Below are 17,467 nucleotides of genomic sequence, written 5' to 3'. Positions count from 1 at the left end.
TAATTAGCTAAAAATATATTGAGTTCTTTCTCTATCCATGCATTGATCTTTTGTTGTGAGCAGGAGTTATACAGAGGTGTGCTGTGGTTTCTCTTGTGAAGAGATGTGTTTAAATTGATGTGTTGGATATGTGTCAGAAACATGTGTGTGTGTGTGTGTGTGTGTGTGTAACTGTAAACTTTGCAACTTTAGAAAAGTAAAATGAAGACAAAACACAAACAAAACCCATCTCATTACTACTCAGTGCCAAAGGAACCAAGGAGCAAGCTAGCTGTGGGCACAGGTTGTGGTCTGAAAAGATTATGGCAGAAGTGTGGCCAGAGGTGAAAAGCAGCCTCCCAGAACCGATGGGGGGGGGGGGGGTTGCTTGGCCATAGAGAAGAAGAGCTAGGTACTGGGTGGGCAGTGGGCAGTGAGGGGAGGTCCAGAGGACTGGGTGGGCAGTGAGGGGAAGTCCAGAGGACTGGGTGGGCAGTGAGGGGAGGTCCAGAGGACTGGGTGGGCAGTGAGGGGAGGTCCAGAAGACTGGGTGGGCAGTGAGGGGAGGTCCAGAGGACTGGGTGGGCAGTGAGGGGAGGTCCAGAGGACTGGGTGGGCAGTGAAGGGAGGTCCAGAGCACTGGGTGGGCAGTGAGGGGAGGTCCAGAGGACTGGGTGGGCAGTGAGGGGAGGTCCGGAGCACTGGGTGGGCAGTGAGGGGAGGTCCAGAGGACTGTGGAGGGGTGTGAAAGATCCTGTTCTTCCACTGGATGGCACAGAAGAGCCGCTGCTGCTCAGAACAAGCTGTGCCGTCTTTGAGGGTCATTTTCTGTGTAATAGAGACACCAGGGCAGTTGCTTCTCAGTTGTATCGATATGAACCAGTCTCCATACCTGTCTCCTGGAAGTGTCGGTGTCTGGATGGGAGTCATGTAACTATGTAAAACAGGAACAGCTGCAGTCACTTCCTCGCGGTGGTGACCACTGGAGAGGAGGAAGCTGGATTCTGCATGAACAGACTGAGCATAGGTATCGGGTGCTGGGTCACCGAGCAACACCTGGCAGCCATGGCACTGGTGTGTAGGAGAACGTCCAGTGCCAAAAGTGGAGCACAGCTGTCCTTACCGGCCTTCTAGATATGTGTTTCCATGGGAATTTTGTTGACTGGTTTCACAGAAGCCATGCTTTGAGTTGCCAGTTTAGCAAGCAGTGTTTCTGAAAGGAAAACCCAGATTTTTGTTGTTGTTGTTGCTGTTATAATCAGTGAGATTGGAATCCACAAAGTTACTTCAAAGTTCCCCCTTTAACAAATTGTGCTGTTCAGTTTGTTCTAAATACTCTTCACAATGCCTTAGAAATTAATGATAAGGTTGCACTGTATTTTAAATTCTCCGGCCATTCTGATGGAACAGGAAATGATGAGTTCAGTAGAGGTGAAGGCTGATAGACTTTAAAGCAGTCACTAGGAGCTTATAAACACCACACAGAGAAGATCTGCTAGACCGCAGTCAGAACAGGGGTCAGAGTGATCCTAAAGACTCAAGTGGGTCTGCTAATCCATCCCAGTGCTTGGAGGCAGAGGCCAGAGGATCAGGAGTTCAAGGCCATGTTCAGTTATAAACAAGTTCCAGACCAGCCTGGACTACATGACCCTCTCTCTTCTAGCTGCCTGATGTATAAGGTTGCATTCTGCTAGATGGGTGGGTAGCATTGTCCTCAAGGGTGTTTACTGCTTAGAAAGTAGAAAGCCACATAATGAGAGTCAATGTTAAAATAGTATTCTTCCTTGGACTTTTAGAGCAGAGGTCACCAGATTTTTCTGTAAGGAGCTGTATAGTAAATAATTTAGTCCTAAGATGCTAGAAGATTCCATTGCAATTGCCCATCTCTTTTACTTCATGTGGTACATAAATAAAGCAGTATGGCTGCATTCCAAAAACCCTCAAATTAGGTAGCAGGCGTCTGGATCTCATCTCTTTGTTTGCCAAGCCCTTAAACATTTTAATTTTTAATAATTTTATTTCTAAATATCTTATGTATTTGCCTATGTGAGTAAAGGGCATTATGTCTGGGTACCCTTGGAGGCCAGTGGGTGTCACATCCTCTGGGAATTAGAATTATAGGTGGTTATGACTCTCACACAACATAGGTCCTGGGAATAAACTTGGGTCCTCTGGAGGAGCAGCAGGAGCAACAACTGCTGAGTCACTTCTCCAATCTCTTAAAAAAAAATTATGCTTACACTTAAAAAAGAAAGCAACAAAGTACAGTATTCCTAAATCATCTTAAAATATTTTATTTTTTCTTTTAAATTATTTATATTTTAGGACACATGTATCTGTATATCTGTACATGTGAGTATCTGCACACATGTGTGAGCAGGTGCTAGTATGGAGGCCATGAGAGGATGTCAGTTGTCACAGTCTCTTTCCACTTACCTGTTGAGACAGTATCTCCCCCTGAACTTAAAAGGCTCCCTTAGAACTGGAGTTACAGGTGCGTCTGGGTTGCCTGGCTTGTTATGTGCACATTGGGATCTGAACTCGTCCCTAGTTGCATGGCATCTTTCCAGTCCTAAAAAAATGTTTTTGTGACAAGGACTTGCCCAGTAGTTCACTTAGGCTGGCCTTGAACTCACTATTATACATTAGGCTGGCCTCAAATTCAAGGCTGTCTTCCTGCCTCAACCTTGTAGTATTGGGACTCCCAGTGTGAGCCACTGCCTCTGGCAAGTTATAAGTTGTTTTAAAATAATAGCCTGATGTTTCCTTCCTTCTCTTTCTCATATTTTTCAGAACCATGGTTCTCAGTGTTTTCTCTGCTCTTCCACAGGGGACACCAAAGACCATTAGAAAACACAGATATTTACATTACAATTCATAACACTAGCAAGATTAAGTTATAAAGTAGCAATAAAAATAATTTTATGGTTGGCTTCACCACAACATGAGGAACTGTATTAAAGGGTTGCAGCATTAGGAAGGCTGAGAACCACAGATTTAGAACAATGCCATGCATGTGCAAACTAATGAATACACTGTAAAGAATGGGCTCTTTAAGTCCATTCTGATGCTAAGGTCTCTGCTCTCATCTGTGGAACACTGTGTCATTCTGTGTTCTGATGTAGGCGTCTTATCTGGTTCTTAGAGCGTCCTTGGAAAGAAGGGCACAGGGGAGATGTGTTCGTCTGTATTGCAGACCGCGTTACTGAAGCTCAGAAGTCAAGTGGAGACCCCGTTTGTATTGCCTAGTACATGGTAGGGCATGGATTTAGATATGCTTCCTGTTGTAGCTCTGAGCTGTGATTCTTCACTTCCTGATGGGAGAAGCCAAAGATGCTGGTCTCTTCATTCTAATTGTAAACTTCCTGTTTTGTTTTGAGTATCCCATGAAGACTTAGCATTCAACATTTCCATCTTCTTGGCACAGAAAATTGTTACTTCTGTTCTCCTTTCTCAGGAGATAGAGCTGAGCTATGCAGAGTTAGAATTTTAACTAACTCATTAGTTTGAGGCAAGGTCTTCCTGTAGACTAGTCCAGCCTTAAACTTTCTGTATAGCCCAAGTTGCCCTAGATCTTGTGATCCTCTAACCTTGGCCATTCAGGTTATGGGATGCATGAACCAGAATATCTGGTGAAATAGATTTTCTTTTAAAGCTCATAGATAAAATTATCCTGTTTCAGTTTCTCATAAGAGAACATGAGCTCCAGGGTATTAGCCGGTCAGCCCCTTGCTTCAGCCATATTGATTCATATGCTCACACTTAACCTGTGCTGTAGTCTTTCTTCACTGAGAAGTATTTACTTCTTACCATGGAGGAAGAAGAAGAAGAAAAAAAACTATGTGTTTTACCCTCTAGAACCAGACAGTGGTGGTTATACAGCTGTAGACATAAATAAACATTTTTCTACCTGTTTTATTTTTTATTTGATATTTAACATGGCAGTGCCAGTAAGATGGCCCAGTAAATAATGACAAGTTGGTTGCTGACAAGCCCAATGACCTGGTTTCTATTCCTGGGACCCACGTAGTAGAAAGACTCCTACAAGTTGTCTGCTGGTACACACACACACACACACACACACACACACACACACACACTGCAGTTATACATATATTTTTAAAAATAACTATGGGGAAGAAGCTCAGATTCTACCTTATTTTATAAGGAGAAGGTCCATTTTACCAGCCCACTCTTATCTCAAAACCTCAGTAAAACAGTAGCTGCCATTGTCTACTTGGCATTATAACAGCAACAGTCGAAATTGTCAGCACCCAACTCAGCACTCCATTGCTGTTCTGTGTCTCTAAAGTGGAGGTGAGGACTGTGAGCATTGTCACACATGGAAGGCACTTGGGATGCAATGCAAGTGGATGTGTGTGTGTGTGTGTGTGTGTGTGTGTGTGTGTGTGTGTGTGTAAGGGTCAGAGAACAAACTCAGTGTTACTCCTCAGGTGCTGTTGAGACAGAGTCTTTCACTGTCGTGGACTTAACAGCAGGCTATGCTGGCTGGTCAGCAAGCTCCAGAGATGTACCTGTTTTCAACTGTCTTACTCACCATGCATGCCTGCCTTAAAAACAAACAGACAGAACAGAACAAAGCAAAAGAACAATAATAACAAAAATGTGGGCTCTTGGAATTAAATTCATGTCCTTGTTTTTGAAAGGAAGTACTTTATTGACTGTGTGTGCGTGTGTGTGCACACACGCGCCCGCAGAGGGGGTTTGGTTACTGTTATTTTTAAAGCTGATGGCTGATAAAGGTCTACTGTTCCTGAGCCATTCCTGTGATGATGGTGGTCGTCTGTCTACTATTGGGCACCAGGTCCAGTGACTCTTTTCTTGCTCTACACTCTGCTTACATCTTGTCCTGTCATTTGTTCACTTGTGTCTAATGAAACTGTTCCAAAAGTTTAAGAAAATGGCATTTTCTCTCTTTATTGTGTCTGTGGCATGAAGGCTCATGTATACAGTTACCATAGAGGCCAGAAGAGGATGTTGGATGAGCTGAGACTGGGATCCAGAACTTGGTTGCTGGAAATTGAACTCAGGTCCTCTGGAGGAGCAGGCAGTGCTCTAACCACTGGATCATCCCTCCAGCCCCACATTTTCTCTTCTATAGTATCCTTTTAAATTCAGGACCATGGCTTATAAAGAATATGAATCTATATAAAGAGTGATATAATCAAAGCCAGGAGACCTGGGTTTTGTTATTTATTTATTGATCTTTTTAATAAACCCTGAGACTTACCTTAAGCAAGTGCTCTGCCTGCCACTGGGCTTCAACCTAGTGGGTACACACTTGCTACTGACTAGGTTTATGTCACTGCAGGGTTTATCTTCTGTGCTCCATCTGACAAGTTATTAAATCTGTTTCCCCTTTCAGGGAAAGTAGTGTTCGTTCTCTCTCTCTCTCTCTCTCTCTCTCTCTCTCTCTCTCTCTCTCTCTCACACACACACACACACACACACACACAGAGGAATGTGTTTATAATGAGAGAAAATACTTAGTTATTCAATGTAAATTTTCATTATGAAATAACTTTGATTTTTTTTTCTGTAAGTGGTCGATTTATTATAAAAGTAATTGCTGCTTTCTGTTTTCAGCTCCGAGCTCAGAATCAGGTTCTGAAGAAAGGCGTTGTGGATGAGCAGGCCAGCTCTGCCGCTCTAAAGGTATGCAGCAGGGAGCCGGAGGTGCAAAGGTTGCTCTACTTTGGCGAAAGCAGATGGTTTAGGAGTGTAAAGTCCCAAATCTCGACACTGATTTACTAGGGATAGGAATGGTAGGATCGTTCCCTGTGTCTAACGTTCCTTTGTGCTTACAGATGCATATTATGTTTCCTCAGCAAAAAAAGTGGTAGAAAAATACTGACTTCATTTAATGTATTTTCTCTGTAGCTTAAGGCCTTTGTGGAATCAAATCCACAGGTTTTTATCTGCCGTCTGCAGGCCGCACTCTGAGCGGCCATGTTTGTATTTGCATCCCCAGTGCTCAGCAGTCTAGCCCTAGTGAATGAGTGAAAACGTGTGACTCCCGCGGCTTGTTTATTCTTGCCTTTAGTTTGTAGTGATGACCTGTGCTGCCCCGTGCCTACTGCCTGAAAGGTACGTTTACTGTCAGCACCTGTTTGTTAACTGAGACATAATGGGATAAAAAGGGATTTCTCTCTGCCCCATCTATCTGGCATATAGTAAATGCTGACTTGTGATAGTTTTGAATGGATAGATTAATTGTAGGCTATGGATCTTTCCTGAAATCTTTGAAGAAGTAAAACTAGTGCTTACTGAGGAAGTGTCTCCAAGCGTCCTGCTCTGTGTGGCGCCTCCTGGTGCTGGTCTTGTGGCTAACTCTGTGTTGGTAGGAGTGTGTGGATGGCTATGGTCATGGTACTGAGATATTTACTTCTCTCTTTGAGCATCACCACATCCAGGCATTGTACGGAGCACATTACTACACCCATTATCTTCTTGTTTCCAACAACTCTGTAGGCATGGATAGTGTTATCATCCCTGCTGCAAAAGCTGGGCTTTAGATAGATGCTGGCACAGAGCTCTGCTGAAGCTACTGAGTGGTTAGCACATTTGGAGCATCATTCAACTAGTGGTACCTCATAGCAACAGTGTAAAGAAAGGACTTCTCACCTTGTTCATGCTGAGGTCTCTGTGATTACAGTACTGTTGGCAGTTTTGCTGGTTGGCTAGAAGCAAGTGTTACAGAGTCCTCTGATTGATGTTACTGGATTTGTACCTGAGTGAGTTGCTGGGGGTGAATATCATTGATTGGACTTAACTTTCATTTGAGGTTTTATGATAATATAACTTGAGCTAGACCTATGTGTACCTTTGACCTTCAAGTAAAAATTAAGGGCTTACTGGATAACCAGCAGAAAAGAAACAGTGTCTACTCACCAGGGCACATGGTGGGGACTCTGTAGCTGCTTTGTCACACAGAGCACTCCCAACACCACACATAGCAGCTGAAGCCATTTGGATTGCTGCTCCTATACAGTTAGAATATCTGTTAGTTTCACTTCTTGGTCTTATAATTGTTTGTTTGACTGAAATTAATTAATTATTTAAATAGAAGACTGGCCACTTATGTCTGATGATCAGTGAACACAAAGATGTAAGTAAATTATAGTTAAAATAGTGTATTTATTCTTTAAATAAGTTGAAAATAAATATGTCTATTTAACTATCTACTTCCTTTTTCTCTTTTCTTCTCTCTGTTTTGGTGGGGACGTTAAAGACAAGGTGTTTCTGTGTAGAACTGGCTATTTTGGAAATCTCTGTAAACCAGGCTGGCCTTGAACTCAGAGATCCGCTTGCCTCAGCCTCCTGAGTGCTGGGATTAAAGATGTGCACCACCACTGCCCGGCAGCTTCTTTTTTACCCCTTTATACATAGTAGAGGACAGTCAGCAGATAGGATATTGTTGAGATTTTTGGGATATTTGGAGTTTTGCATCTGTTTTCATGCGCTTGAAAGTGAGCTGTTGAAGCCCAGAGTCTGAAAGCGCTCTTGTGCTGTGTTAGAATTGGCCTTAAAATCTGACAGACCAAAGACTTAGGTGAAGTGCGTGTGCTGAGAAGACCTGTGGGCTGGGAATGGAGCTCAGCAGTAAGCCTTGCTTGTGTAGGCAGGCTCCTTGGAGGCCAGGCTAGGCTCCGCCCCCTGCACGGTATAAAGAAGGGGAGTGAGGAGGGCTGTAAGACTTCCTTTAAATTCAGGGAGGATTTACAGGCAAGGAATAGAAATAGAAGTCCCAACCACCACCCCCAGCCCGCCAGCACTCCTCAGTCACTGAGAAGCATTGCTAGTAAGTCTGGGGTTCCTGTAAAACACCCACGATTATAAATGTGTAACCCGTGGCTCATCTGCTTACTGCCGTAGACTTACAACATATACTTGCAGGCATTTTGCTATAAGTTGCTATTTCAATATATGTTTTTTTTTCTTATTTTATTTGTAAACATTCTGGTTTGACTGGGAGATATTTTTGTATATGCAAAATAGCTAAAAACATAACTGAAATGATAAACATATAACTTACATTCCTTGAGGCAAGGGTGTTTGATTTTATGTTGGTGGAACAAAGACTTGAAAAAGAAAAACTCTGTGTGTGTGTGAGGAACTGTTTGGCTTTGATGTAGGAACAACTGAAAATGAAGGACCAGTCTTTGAGGAAACTACAACAGGAAATGGACAGTTTGACATTTCGAAATCTGCAGCTTGCCAAGAGGGTGGAACTCCTTCAAGATGAGCTAGCACTAAGTGAGCCTCGGGGCAAGAAAAACAAGGTAAGCTCAGTAGCATCCCCTGTGTGGCCTGAGGGGAGGAGCGGCTGGCTGGTTTCGCTGGAAAGCCCCTTGTCCTCCGGTCCTCCAGTGCCCGTGCTTGCTGTATCTGGTACCTGAGTCCAGAGGTCGGATGTTTGATATTGATGCACCACTTGGAGGCATTTTCTTTTTTTCTTTTCTGTTTTTGAGACAAGATCTTTTCATGTAGCTTAGGCTGGCGGCAGACCCTCAACTCTCTCATCTGAGCCTCCCTGGTGTTAGAATGACAGGCGAGTGCCACATGACCAGTTCAGGTGCATTTGCATAGAAAAGCCCATTTTAAAACATTTTATTAGCAGCAAACATGCACATAATTGAGATAGTAGCTGAGAAAAATTAATGGAATATCTCATATTGCTCAAAACTGATGTCTTTGTTACCTTAAGTCTGCAAATACAATCAGATGGTGACTGATGACTGTGGTTGCTGAACTCGGCAGCAGCGGGGCCTCGGCCATCGAGTGTTGCCCTGGGTGTTATTTCTGTGCTTAAGAACAAGGAGGCCACTGGGCTAGGGAGGAAGTCTCCTAAGTGTTAGCGTATATAGACCTCTGTGCTACAAACGTGCTAACAGGCTGTGCTGTCGGGAAGAAGCACACAGAGACCCCAAAGAAGGATGTGAGGAAGGAAGAACATCGTTCTTCTACAAGGACACTTCCTCTAGAGTTAAGCTTAGTTTGAATCCTCTGCCTGCTGTTTACAAATCTATGGCATTGGAAAAGTTGGCAATCTTTTAACTTCAATTTCTTCATCAGTTAAGTAGGTCTGAGAAATTTAGGTTTACGGGATTAAATGGGATCACACAAAGGGCCTAAAGCTGTATTATCATGTGATATGTAATTTCTTTCCCAAATGTATTGATGTGTTTAGAAGGATGCTGTAAAAAGTTCAGGTAAAGAGGGGACAAAGAGTATGTGTTACCACATGCGTATTAGAGTCACTAGGAAGTTTGTATGTGCTTGGAATTCCAGGGGGTCCCTGGGAGGACATAGTCATCTGGACTTCAAACATGACTGTTAGTGTTTCTGTTTTATTTATTTATTTTGAGCTGGGTATTTACGCTGTAGACCAAGCTGCCCTGGTGTTAAATGTGTAGGCCAGGTTGGCTTCAGATGTGTAGCAATTCTCCTGCCTCAGGTTCCTAAATGCTAGGATTGGATTATAGGTGTGAGCCGCCATGCCTGGCTAACGTATCAAACTAATCATTTAGCAAAAGTGCCTAAGACTTGTGAGTGAGTATTGTTAAAGCCTCCAAGTTTAGAAACAGTGAGGACTACAAATAAGTCATTCCATAATGTGTCTTATGTATTTTTTGTGTTTTAAATGTCATGGATATTTAGTATTTTTTGTTTTTTTACATAGCTGTATTCAGAGGACCCTTTCATCACCAATTTGTGTTGGATTAGCAGGTGACTTCATTTGAAGTGATGAGCGAGATGCAGGCTTGGGAGTGGGGACTGTTGTGTAGACACAGTGTCTTTGTTAATCTCTATTCTGTGTGTCACTCTGAAACAACTGTTCGTTCTTAGATTTCTTAAATACGTCCATTCTTAGTGGAAAAGTTAATATTGAAAGGAAAGGAATTTTTTTCAAAAGCTTAGTTTTTTCTTGTGTGTATAGCAGCTTTACTTTAACATGGTTATTTTTTATCTAAATTGAAGTAGTTTATGTGGACTCATTTGTGAATGCAAATGAATGAATGGATGAATGAATGAATGAATGGAACTTCTTAAAGGAATGTAACAATAGCTCAGACTCTAATCTCTCCCAAACTAAAAGGTCAGGTTGATTCAAGGTTTCCTGCTGTTCTGTCTTCCAACAACTCCTGAGTTCAGATGATAAGTGATGAACTCATTTCTTGTTTCCCTGTCTCCCTTTAAGCTTTCTTGCCTTTGCAGTCTTTACAGTCCCAGATTGGGTTCCATAGGCAACGTTAAGCAGTGGAACGTGTGACTTCTGTAGGGAGGCTTGAGAATGATGAGCACATGGAAGAGACAAACCACTGAGGTCGTGGAGCTGCTGTGTGCCTTTGCGTGTGTCTCTAAAGGATCAAAGTTGTGTGGACATAACTTGTTCTTTTCATCAGAAAAGTGGCGAATCTTCTTCTCAGTTGAGTCAAGAGCAGAAGAGTGTCTTTGATGAAGATCTGCAAAAGAAAATTGAGGAGAATGAACGGCTGCACATACAGGTGACAAAAAACTGAATTACAAAATGGCAAGATGGCTCAGTGGGTAGGCACTGGTTGTCAAGCCTGTGCCTTGACTTTCATCCCTGGGTCCAGCATCATAGAATGAGAGAACCAACTCTCACAAGTTGTTCTCTGACCTCCACCTGTGCACCACATGTGCACCCACACACACAATAAAGAAGTAAATGTTTGAAAAAGTATATCTGGCAGATGGCTTGTGGTGAAGAGTGCTTACTGCTCTCTAGATGACCCAGATTCAGTTCCTACCATCCACTTAATGGCTATAACTCCAGCTCCAGGGGATTCCTTTTCTGGCCCTGAGGGCACTGTTTGCATGTAGTACAAAAAACTCATACATATCAAATACACAAATCTTTAAAAAAATGGGTTTTTAACCCGAGAAGTAGAAAACTTTGTTGCCTGCATGAGTTTCTAATATCTTCTATGTCGTTAAATATGTACTGTGACTATGATTTGTTTCTTTCTTAAATCTCATACATAGTTTGATGTGAACACATACATGTATTCAGAGTCTTTGGAATAGAAATATACTAGGCACTAGTCCCTTCACCTAGGAATTGATGAGCTGCATCATTTGGTGGGGGCTTATCAATAAGTGGGGTTTATTTCACAATCTCATATATAGTTGTTTCTTTGTTCATGGATTGTTAGGTTTCTGGGTTTTTGTTTTATTTTGAGGCAGCTCTTGTAGCTTAGCACTAGCCTCGCGCCCCGAGTAGCTGAGCCTTGCGCCCCGCGTAGCCGAGCCTTGCGCCCCGCGTAGCTGAGAATAGTTTTGGAATCTCAGTTCCCCTGTTTCCTTTCCCAAGTGCTGGGATTACAGGTATGAATCACTATGCCCAATTGTGGTAGATCTTAGGGGTTCATGAGATGGCTCGGTGCATAAAGATACTTGCTGCCAAGACTGATAACTGGAATTCATATGGTCCCTGGAACCATAGAATGACTCTTGTCTTCTAACCTCCACACATGCATACACAGAAATAAATCACATGTCATTACAGAAAAATCTTGAAAAATTTGTCTCAAAACATTTTAAATCTAAGTATTCATAACTCTTAATTAGTGTCAGACTCATTAAGGCAAAAAGCTTTGTTTTAGGACCAGTGCTTCAGGTGAATTACCTATGAATACTTCCAAGTGGAGATTTGTGTGCCTAAGAGAAGGGAGGTCCAGGCTTGGGGTGGGGTGCTGTGTTCTTTTTCTGTCTTGTCTGTTGTGTTTAACTCTGAGACAAAGACCAGTGACACATCTACACTGTGTTTAGGCTGTGCCACCTCTGTAAAGGAGGGGTAAGAACGTAGACCCGTTCCCTCTGTAAGTAAGTGCTCTGGTACCATTAGCTCACCCCGTCAGCCACATGGCAGCCACAGGGTGAATGGTTGGCTGTCCCTGCTGCTTGCACTGGGGTCTTCAGAAGAGACACTGTCTTTTCCTTACAGTTTTTCGAAGCTGATGAACATCACAGGCATGTAGAAGCAGAGCTGAGGAGTCGGCTGGCCACTCTGGAAACAGAAGCTACTCAGCATCAAGCTGTGATTGACGGCCTGACCCGGAAGTACATGGAGACCATTGAGAAACTCCAGAATGACAAGGCAAAGCTAGAAGTAAGCCCACTGCCCAGGGTAACGTGGGCTCACGCTCCTCTGACTTTTTGGGTGTTGTGTGTGGGCTCAGCCGTAGACTGGCCTGTCAGCTTTTCTTTTCTTTTTCCCCTCAAATTCAGGTAAAATCTCAGACTCTAGAGAAGGAGGCCAAGGAGTGTCGACTTCGAACAGAAGAATGGTATGTGGAAACGTGGATCCTAAGTGGCCCTGAAATCACAGTCAGCACAAGGCTCTGTGTAGCTCTTTTTTCCCCCTGTCTTACTCTGAGACTGGAGTGGGTCAGCACAGGGTCCTTTTCCATTCTCAGAGGCCGCAGCATCTTGACAAAGTGGTCTCTGCTTGGCCTCAGCAGAAGGTCTGGGAGAGCCTATTCTCTGCCTCCTGGACTGGATGTTTGTGTTTCTGACTCTCCTGGGACAGGGACTGCCTAATATTCTTCAGCAGGAAGCATGCCAACTTTTTTTATGGTATATTTTGAATAAAATTGAAGTTATAGATTCCAGTTGAGAGATTTCTAATCCTCAGAGCATTGCATAGCAATGTACTAAAGACATTCATAGTCTTAATATTTTCTTTTTGGTATTTATCTGTTCTAATAATTTAAATGAAACAAATTATCAGCTTTTGAACTCAAGCAAAAAATAAAATAGTATACGACTTAAAAACTGTACAGTGATAGTTGAATAAACATGGATGGTAAAGAGGAAACTTATGACTGAGGCTGCGTGCCTAGAGCCATGGCGGATCCCAGAAGTCTCTGGGGCTTTGCAGTGGGCTGGTGCCTCCTCACGTCGTCATCTTTGAACAGCTCTCAGCAGAGTGTTCCAGATGCTAGCACGGGCTCATTGCCGCGGTGGGGGGAACAAGCAGTTGACGACTCACTGATTGCTAACAATATGGTTTTGTGGCTTCCTTTTTCTTTCAGTCAATTACAGTTAAAGAGTCTTCATGAAGATTTGTCAGGTAGATTAGAGGAATCCTTATCAATCATCAATGAAAAAGTCCCTTTTAATGATACAAGTAGGTATTACGTAAACGTAAGTTTCTGTTATTTGTACCTTTGAGTACCTCTGTGGTAGCCAATAAATTAGGATAATTTCTAATCTTCTCAGCCAAACAAATAAACAAACAAACAAACACCCAGATTAGCCCAGTGGAGGGCTCTGCCTGGCTCTCCTGATCAGCTGTGGCTTTTATGTTTCTTAAATTATCTTCTAAGTGCTCCAAAGCCAGTCTTCTTGGGAGATGTTCAGTGCATTCTTTTTTTTAGAGGGAAGTTTGGTTTAATTACAGCAAGTTCACAGGCTGTCAAAGGTTCACTACGAGCCTCGTTGTAGTTACTTGCTGCCGCCCTGGCAGGTTCTCACAAGACAAGCTGCTGCTACTCCCCGGCCTGTCTGCTCCCAGTGAACAAAGTCCTTTTTTTTTTTTTTTTTTTTTTTAACAGAATTATTTATGTTATGTATATGAGTACACTGTCGCTGTCATCAGACACACCAGAAGAGAAAATCAGATCCCATTACAAATGATCGTGAGCCACGATGTGGTTGCTGGGATTTGAACTCAGGACCTCTGGAAGAGCAATCAGTGCTCTTAACCTCTGAGCCATCTCTCCAGCCTCAGTGCATTCTTTAAACTGCATTTCTCATATCTCAAGGTGAAACCTACCTGCATATGAAGTGGTGGGACATTTGCATTAGAGAAGTTGTTCACTGGGTTTTGGGGGTATGTATGTGTGTCCACAGTGGGATGTGTCTTTTTGGCCTGTTGGCTTCTGCTTCTGAGGTATCCCCAGTGACAGGAAGGTATTTTGAAGTCTAGCTTCTGTTTTCCCCTGGGGATGACCTTATAGCTTACATATCCTGAGTTGAAAAAAAAGAACTCAAACAATACTCTGAAACAGCACTCATATGCTGTTTAGATATTTAGCCTTTAGGTAAGAATGAAGTGAAACCCTTGAAAACAAAGAAAATATTTATTTGGGAAGCCAGTGAGATGGCTCAGTGGTAGAGGTGCTTGCTTCCAAGTCTGACACCAGAGTTCAGTTCCCAGAACCCACATAGCAGAAAGAGAGAACTGACTCCGGAAAGTTGCCCTTTGACCTCCATCTCTGTGGCATTCAGGGCTTGCTCTCACCTGCTCCAGTAAATAAATTAGTTTTTAAAAATTAGAAAAAGAAATAAAATTTAAACAAATCTTTGGAATTTGAAACCTATAATCAAGTTAATACATTTTTACATCTTTTTTTACAGCTATGTTTGAAATTCATTTTTTAGTTCCCTTAAATTTTTCTTAGAAAAGCCTGGAGGGCCAGGCAGTGTGGTGCACACCTTTAATCCCAGCACTTGGGAGGCAGAGGCAGGCGGATTTCTGAGTTCGAGGCCAGCCTGGTCTACAGAGTGAGTACCAGGACAGCCAGGACTACACAGAGAAACCCTGTCTCGAAAAAGCAAAAAAAAAAAAAAAAACAACCCCCCCCCAAAAAAAAAAAAAAAACAAAACAAGCAAGCAAGCAAGTAAGCAAGCAAGCAAAAAAGCCTGGAGGGGAAAAAGAGGAAAGAGAAGAGAAACTGTTTTGATGGTGTACTGCCCTCAGCATTGAGGGGTTGGAGAGAGGGATCAACAGGTGAGAGCACCGAGTGCTCTTCAGAGACCTGGACTCCACAGCCAGTGTGTTCACAGTAGCTCACAACTGTTTACAATTCCAGTTCCCAGGCATCTGATGCTGTGGACATGCACGTGGTACACAGACATACATTGTAATTGTTTTTGTGACTAATTGTTTATTCAGGTGAGACACACAAACACATAAAATAATTAAAATCAGCGTAGGCCATTTCTATATCAAAAGCCTAAATTTCCCCATGAAAACAGCACCTGTCTCCAGCTTCTATACTAATGGTGTTGGCACACCTTGGCTGGGCTGTGAAGCCTGGTGGTCATTTCCTTGATATTCTTTGTATCAGTTAATGATAGGATATCGTAACCTTTGGATTCTATGCATTTATCCTTTCTTTTCCAGTACTATTTGTCACCCAGGTTTAGATTATTGTCACATCATCTATGGGTTGTTTTTAGGTTTTAGACTTGACTGCCATATAGAACCACTTGGAGTTGTGAGGGAAGGGGCTTAGAGTGTGTGCTTAGAGGAACCTTCTCAGAGGAAGTATCTAGACCTGCATGCAAGAGCCAATTTTTGTTTTGTTTGTTTGTTTTTGAGGAGGCAGGGAAGAACAGAGGGAAGAGAAGTAGGGAATTTCAGAGAGTGTAACACACGGGATGAGCGCTGCCATGCTGTCTCAGGAACAGTAGTGAACTGTGGCAGTAGGCTCAGGTCGGGGTGTGAGGAGCAATGGCCAGTAAATTCTAGGGTCAGGACTTAGGACTTATTTACGGAGCTTGAAGGAGAATTGAGTGAGGCATTGTCCTGGGACCACACCGTTGATCTGGAGCAGAGAGTGGGAGAGGGGAGAGTGCCCACCTACTGGTTGAGCAGGAAGGTATAGAGGATCTTGTGAAAGAGGATAGTACAGACTAGTGGTTAGGGGGAGTTGAGGGAGAGGGAGGGGCAGTACAAGGTAAAGAGGATGCTGCAGTAGACAGAAGTAAAAGGCAGATGGGTAGCTTTCTGTCAAGACAAAACCATTTGAAGTTGTCAATCCAAAAGAGAGAAGGTTGATTTGGGCTCACAGCCTCTGGGGTGTCAGTTTGTGGTTCAGATGTGCTGATTAGGGATCTTTGGTAAGGCAGAGTGTCCTGGTGGTCACACAGGAAGGGATAGCAGGGAAGCAGAGACAGGAAGGGGCGGGGTCCCCATAGTGCTCTGCAGAGCACTTTGTCAGTGATGTAATTCCCTGCATGGGGTCTCACCAGAATGGTTCTTCCCCCCACAATAGCACAGTAAAATGTCAACCATGCCTTTGACGCATGGGCCTCTGGGAGATGTCTATGGTCTAAGCTATTACCGGAGATCGGGAGCAGGATGTGAATAGTGAGGTGCACCTTGGCTTCGGCTGAACCTTGTTGTTGACTATGTCACATGGCTCAGGAGAGAAGCATACTGGCTCTGCTGGCCCCGGTGAACACTGTGTGGGCCTGGGGAGCAAGGACATACAGTGTGAGGAGCCTATGCTGGGCCCGTGGTGAGCTCCCATCTCAGTGATGGGCAATGAGGGGTTGATGTAGAGAAAGGTCAGGGAAACAGTGAGGATTTCCGTGAGGGGAGTTTCCAGCGGGTGATGTTGGTCGTTGCTGCACCTTGCTGTCGGGATGTCAGAGACAGTGACTGTGGAAAGGCACCTGAGCCTGCTGATTGGATCTTGTGACTTTGAGAGGACTAGTAATTTTTGAGGGAAGGGCTTCCATGTCCACCCAGTTGCTAGCACACGACTCAGAGGTAGGTTGAGGTTAGGGGACAGTGGGAGCAAAGCAATGGGTGAGGGCAGAGAGTATCAGTTATGGGATAGGTAAAGGAGGAGGGCTGGGTATGGGCTGCATGACTCCTGTTATACCAGCGCTGGGAGCCTGAGGCCCTGAGAGTGCAGGTTTGAGACTAGCCTGGGATACATAGAAAGGCTCTGTCTGGGGGTGGGTTGGGGTGGAGAGAGAGGATGGGGTTGGGGAGAGAGGGAGAAAAAGAGAGAGGGGAGAGGACTAGAATGAAGAGGAAGAGACGTACCAGGTCTCCAGTCAGTTCGGAGGGACTGTTGCTACAGAGCCCAGAAGAAGATTAGCTGGGCTGTGGACGTCAGCCTCTGAGTTGGAGTCGGGAGTTTAAGAGCACTATCAGGCTGGAGATATGGCTGGTTTAGCAGTCAAGAGCATGTGCTTCTCTTGCAGAAGACCTGAGTTTGACTCCCAGCACCCACCCACCTCAGGCAAACAGCAGCTCTGGAGAGTCTGAACCCTTCATCTTGCCTTATTAGACACCTGTACATGTGTGATGTACATAGTCACACTCACACACACACATATTTTCTTTTTAAAAATTACTTTCACTTTGGCCTGGTCCTAGCAGACAGCAGGGGAGGACATTGATTTCCTGGCAGAGTTGAAGGCTCCACTGAAGTTATGTTGACTAATGCAGCAGACCTGCCCCTGGTGTTAACAAAGAGCAATTTTGAAGTGATAGACCAGCATCAAGGATAGGAAGCAAGGCTCCAGGGGGACTGAGAGAAAGCAGAGGTGCCGAGTGAAGGACAGAGCAAGCTGGGCCCACATGGCTGAGTGACAGCAGTGCTCACTTAGAGAGCATTGGTGACAAGGCACAGGGACTTGGAGATGACTTGTGACTGGCTGAGTGACTGGCATGCCGCGGGGAGGTGACAGGCA

At 43.9% G+C, this 17,467-nt stretch overlaps 1 protein-coding gene across 2 annotated transcripts in view; it reads left to right on the top strand.

Annotated features, from left to right (window-relative positions):
• Ppp1r21 (protein phosphatase 1 regulatory subunit 21) overlaps positions 1-17,467 on the top strand; it is a 59,138-nt gene that overhangs the window by 7,291 nt on the left and 34,380 nt on the right. Inside the window, exons 2-7 of one of the 2 annotated variants that reach the window (XM_034514023.1) lie at positions 5,587-5,655; positions 8,136-8,282; positions 10,407-10,508; positions 11,972-12,136; positions 12,256-12,314; positions 13,062-13,156. In XM_034514023.1, the coding sequence (XP_034369914.1) occupies positions 5,587-5,655; positions 8,136-8,282; positions 10,407-10,508; positions 11,972-12,136; positions 12,256-12,314; positions 13,062-13,156 (637 nt within the window). Of the gene's footprint in view, positions 1-5,586; positions 5,656-6,066; positions 6,088-8,135; positions 8,283-10,406; positions 10,509-11,971; positions 12,137-12,255; positions 12,315-13,061; positions 13,157-17,467 lie in introns of those variants that run through there. The other variant, XM_076942459.1, reaches the window with a different exon arrangement.

The sequence above is a fragment of the Arvicanthis niloticus genome, chromosome 11 (assembly GCF_011762505.2).
Source record: "Arvicanthis niloticus isolate mArvNil1 chromosome 11, mArvNil1.pat.X, whole genome shotgun sequence".
Classification (NCBI taxonomy): domain Eukaryota; kingdom Metazoa; phylum Chordata; class Mammalia; order Rodentia; family Muridae; genus Arvicanthis; species Arvicanthis niloticus.
The sequence above is the reverse complement of the archived record's forward strand: the minus strand, read 5'-3'. Positions and strand labels throughout refer to the sequence as shown.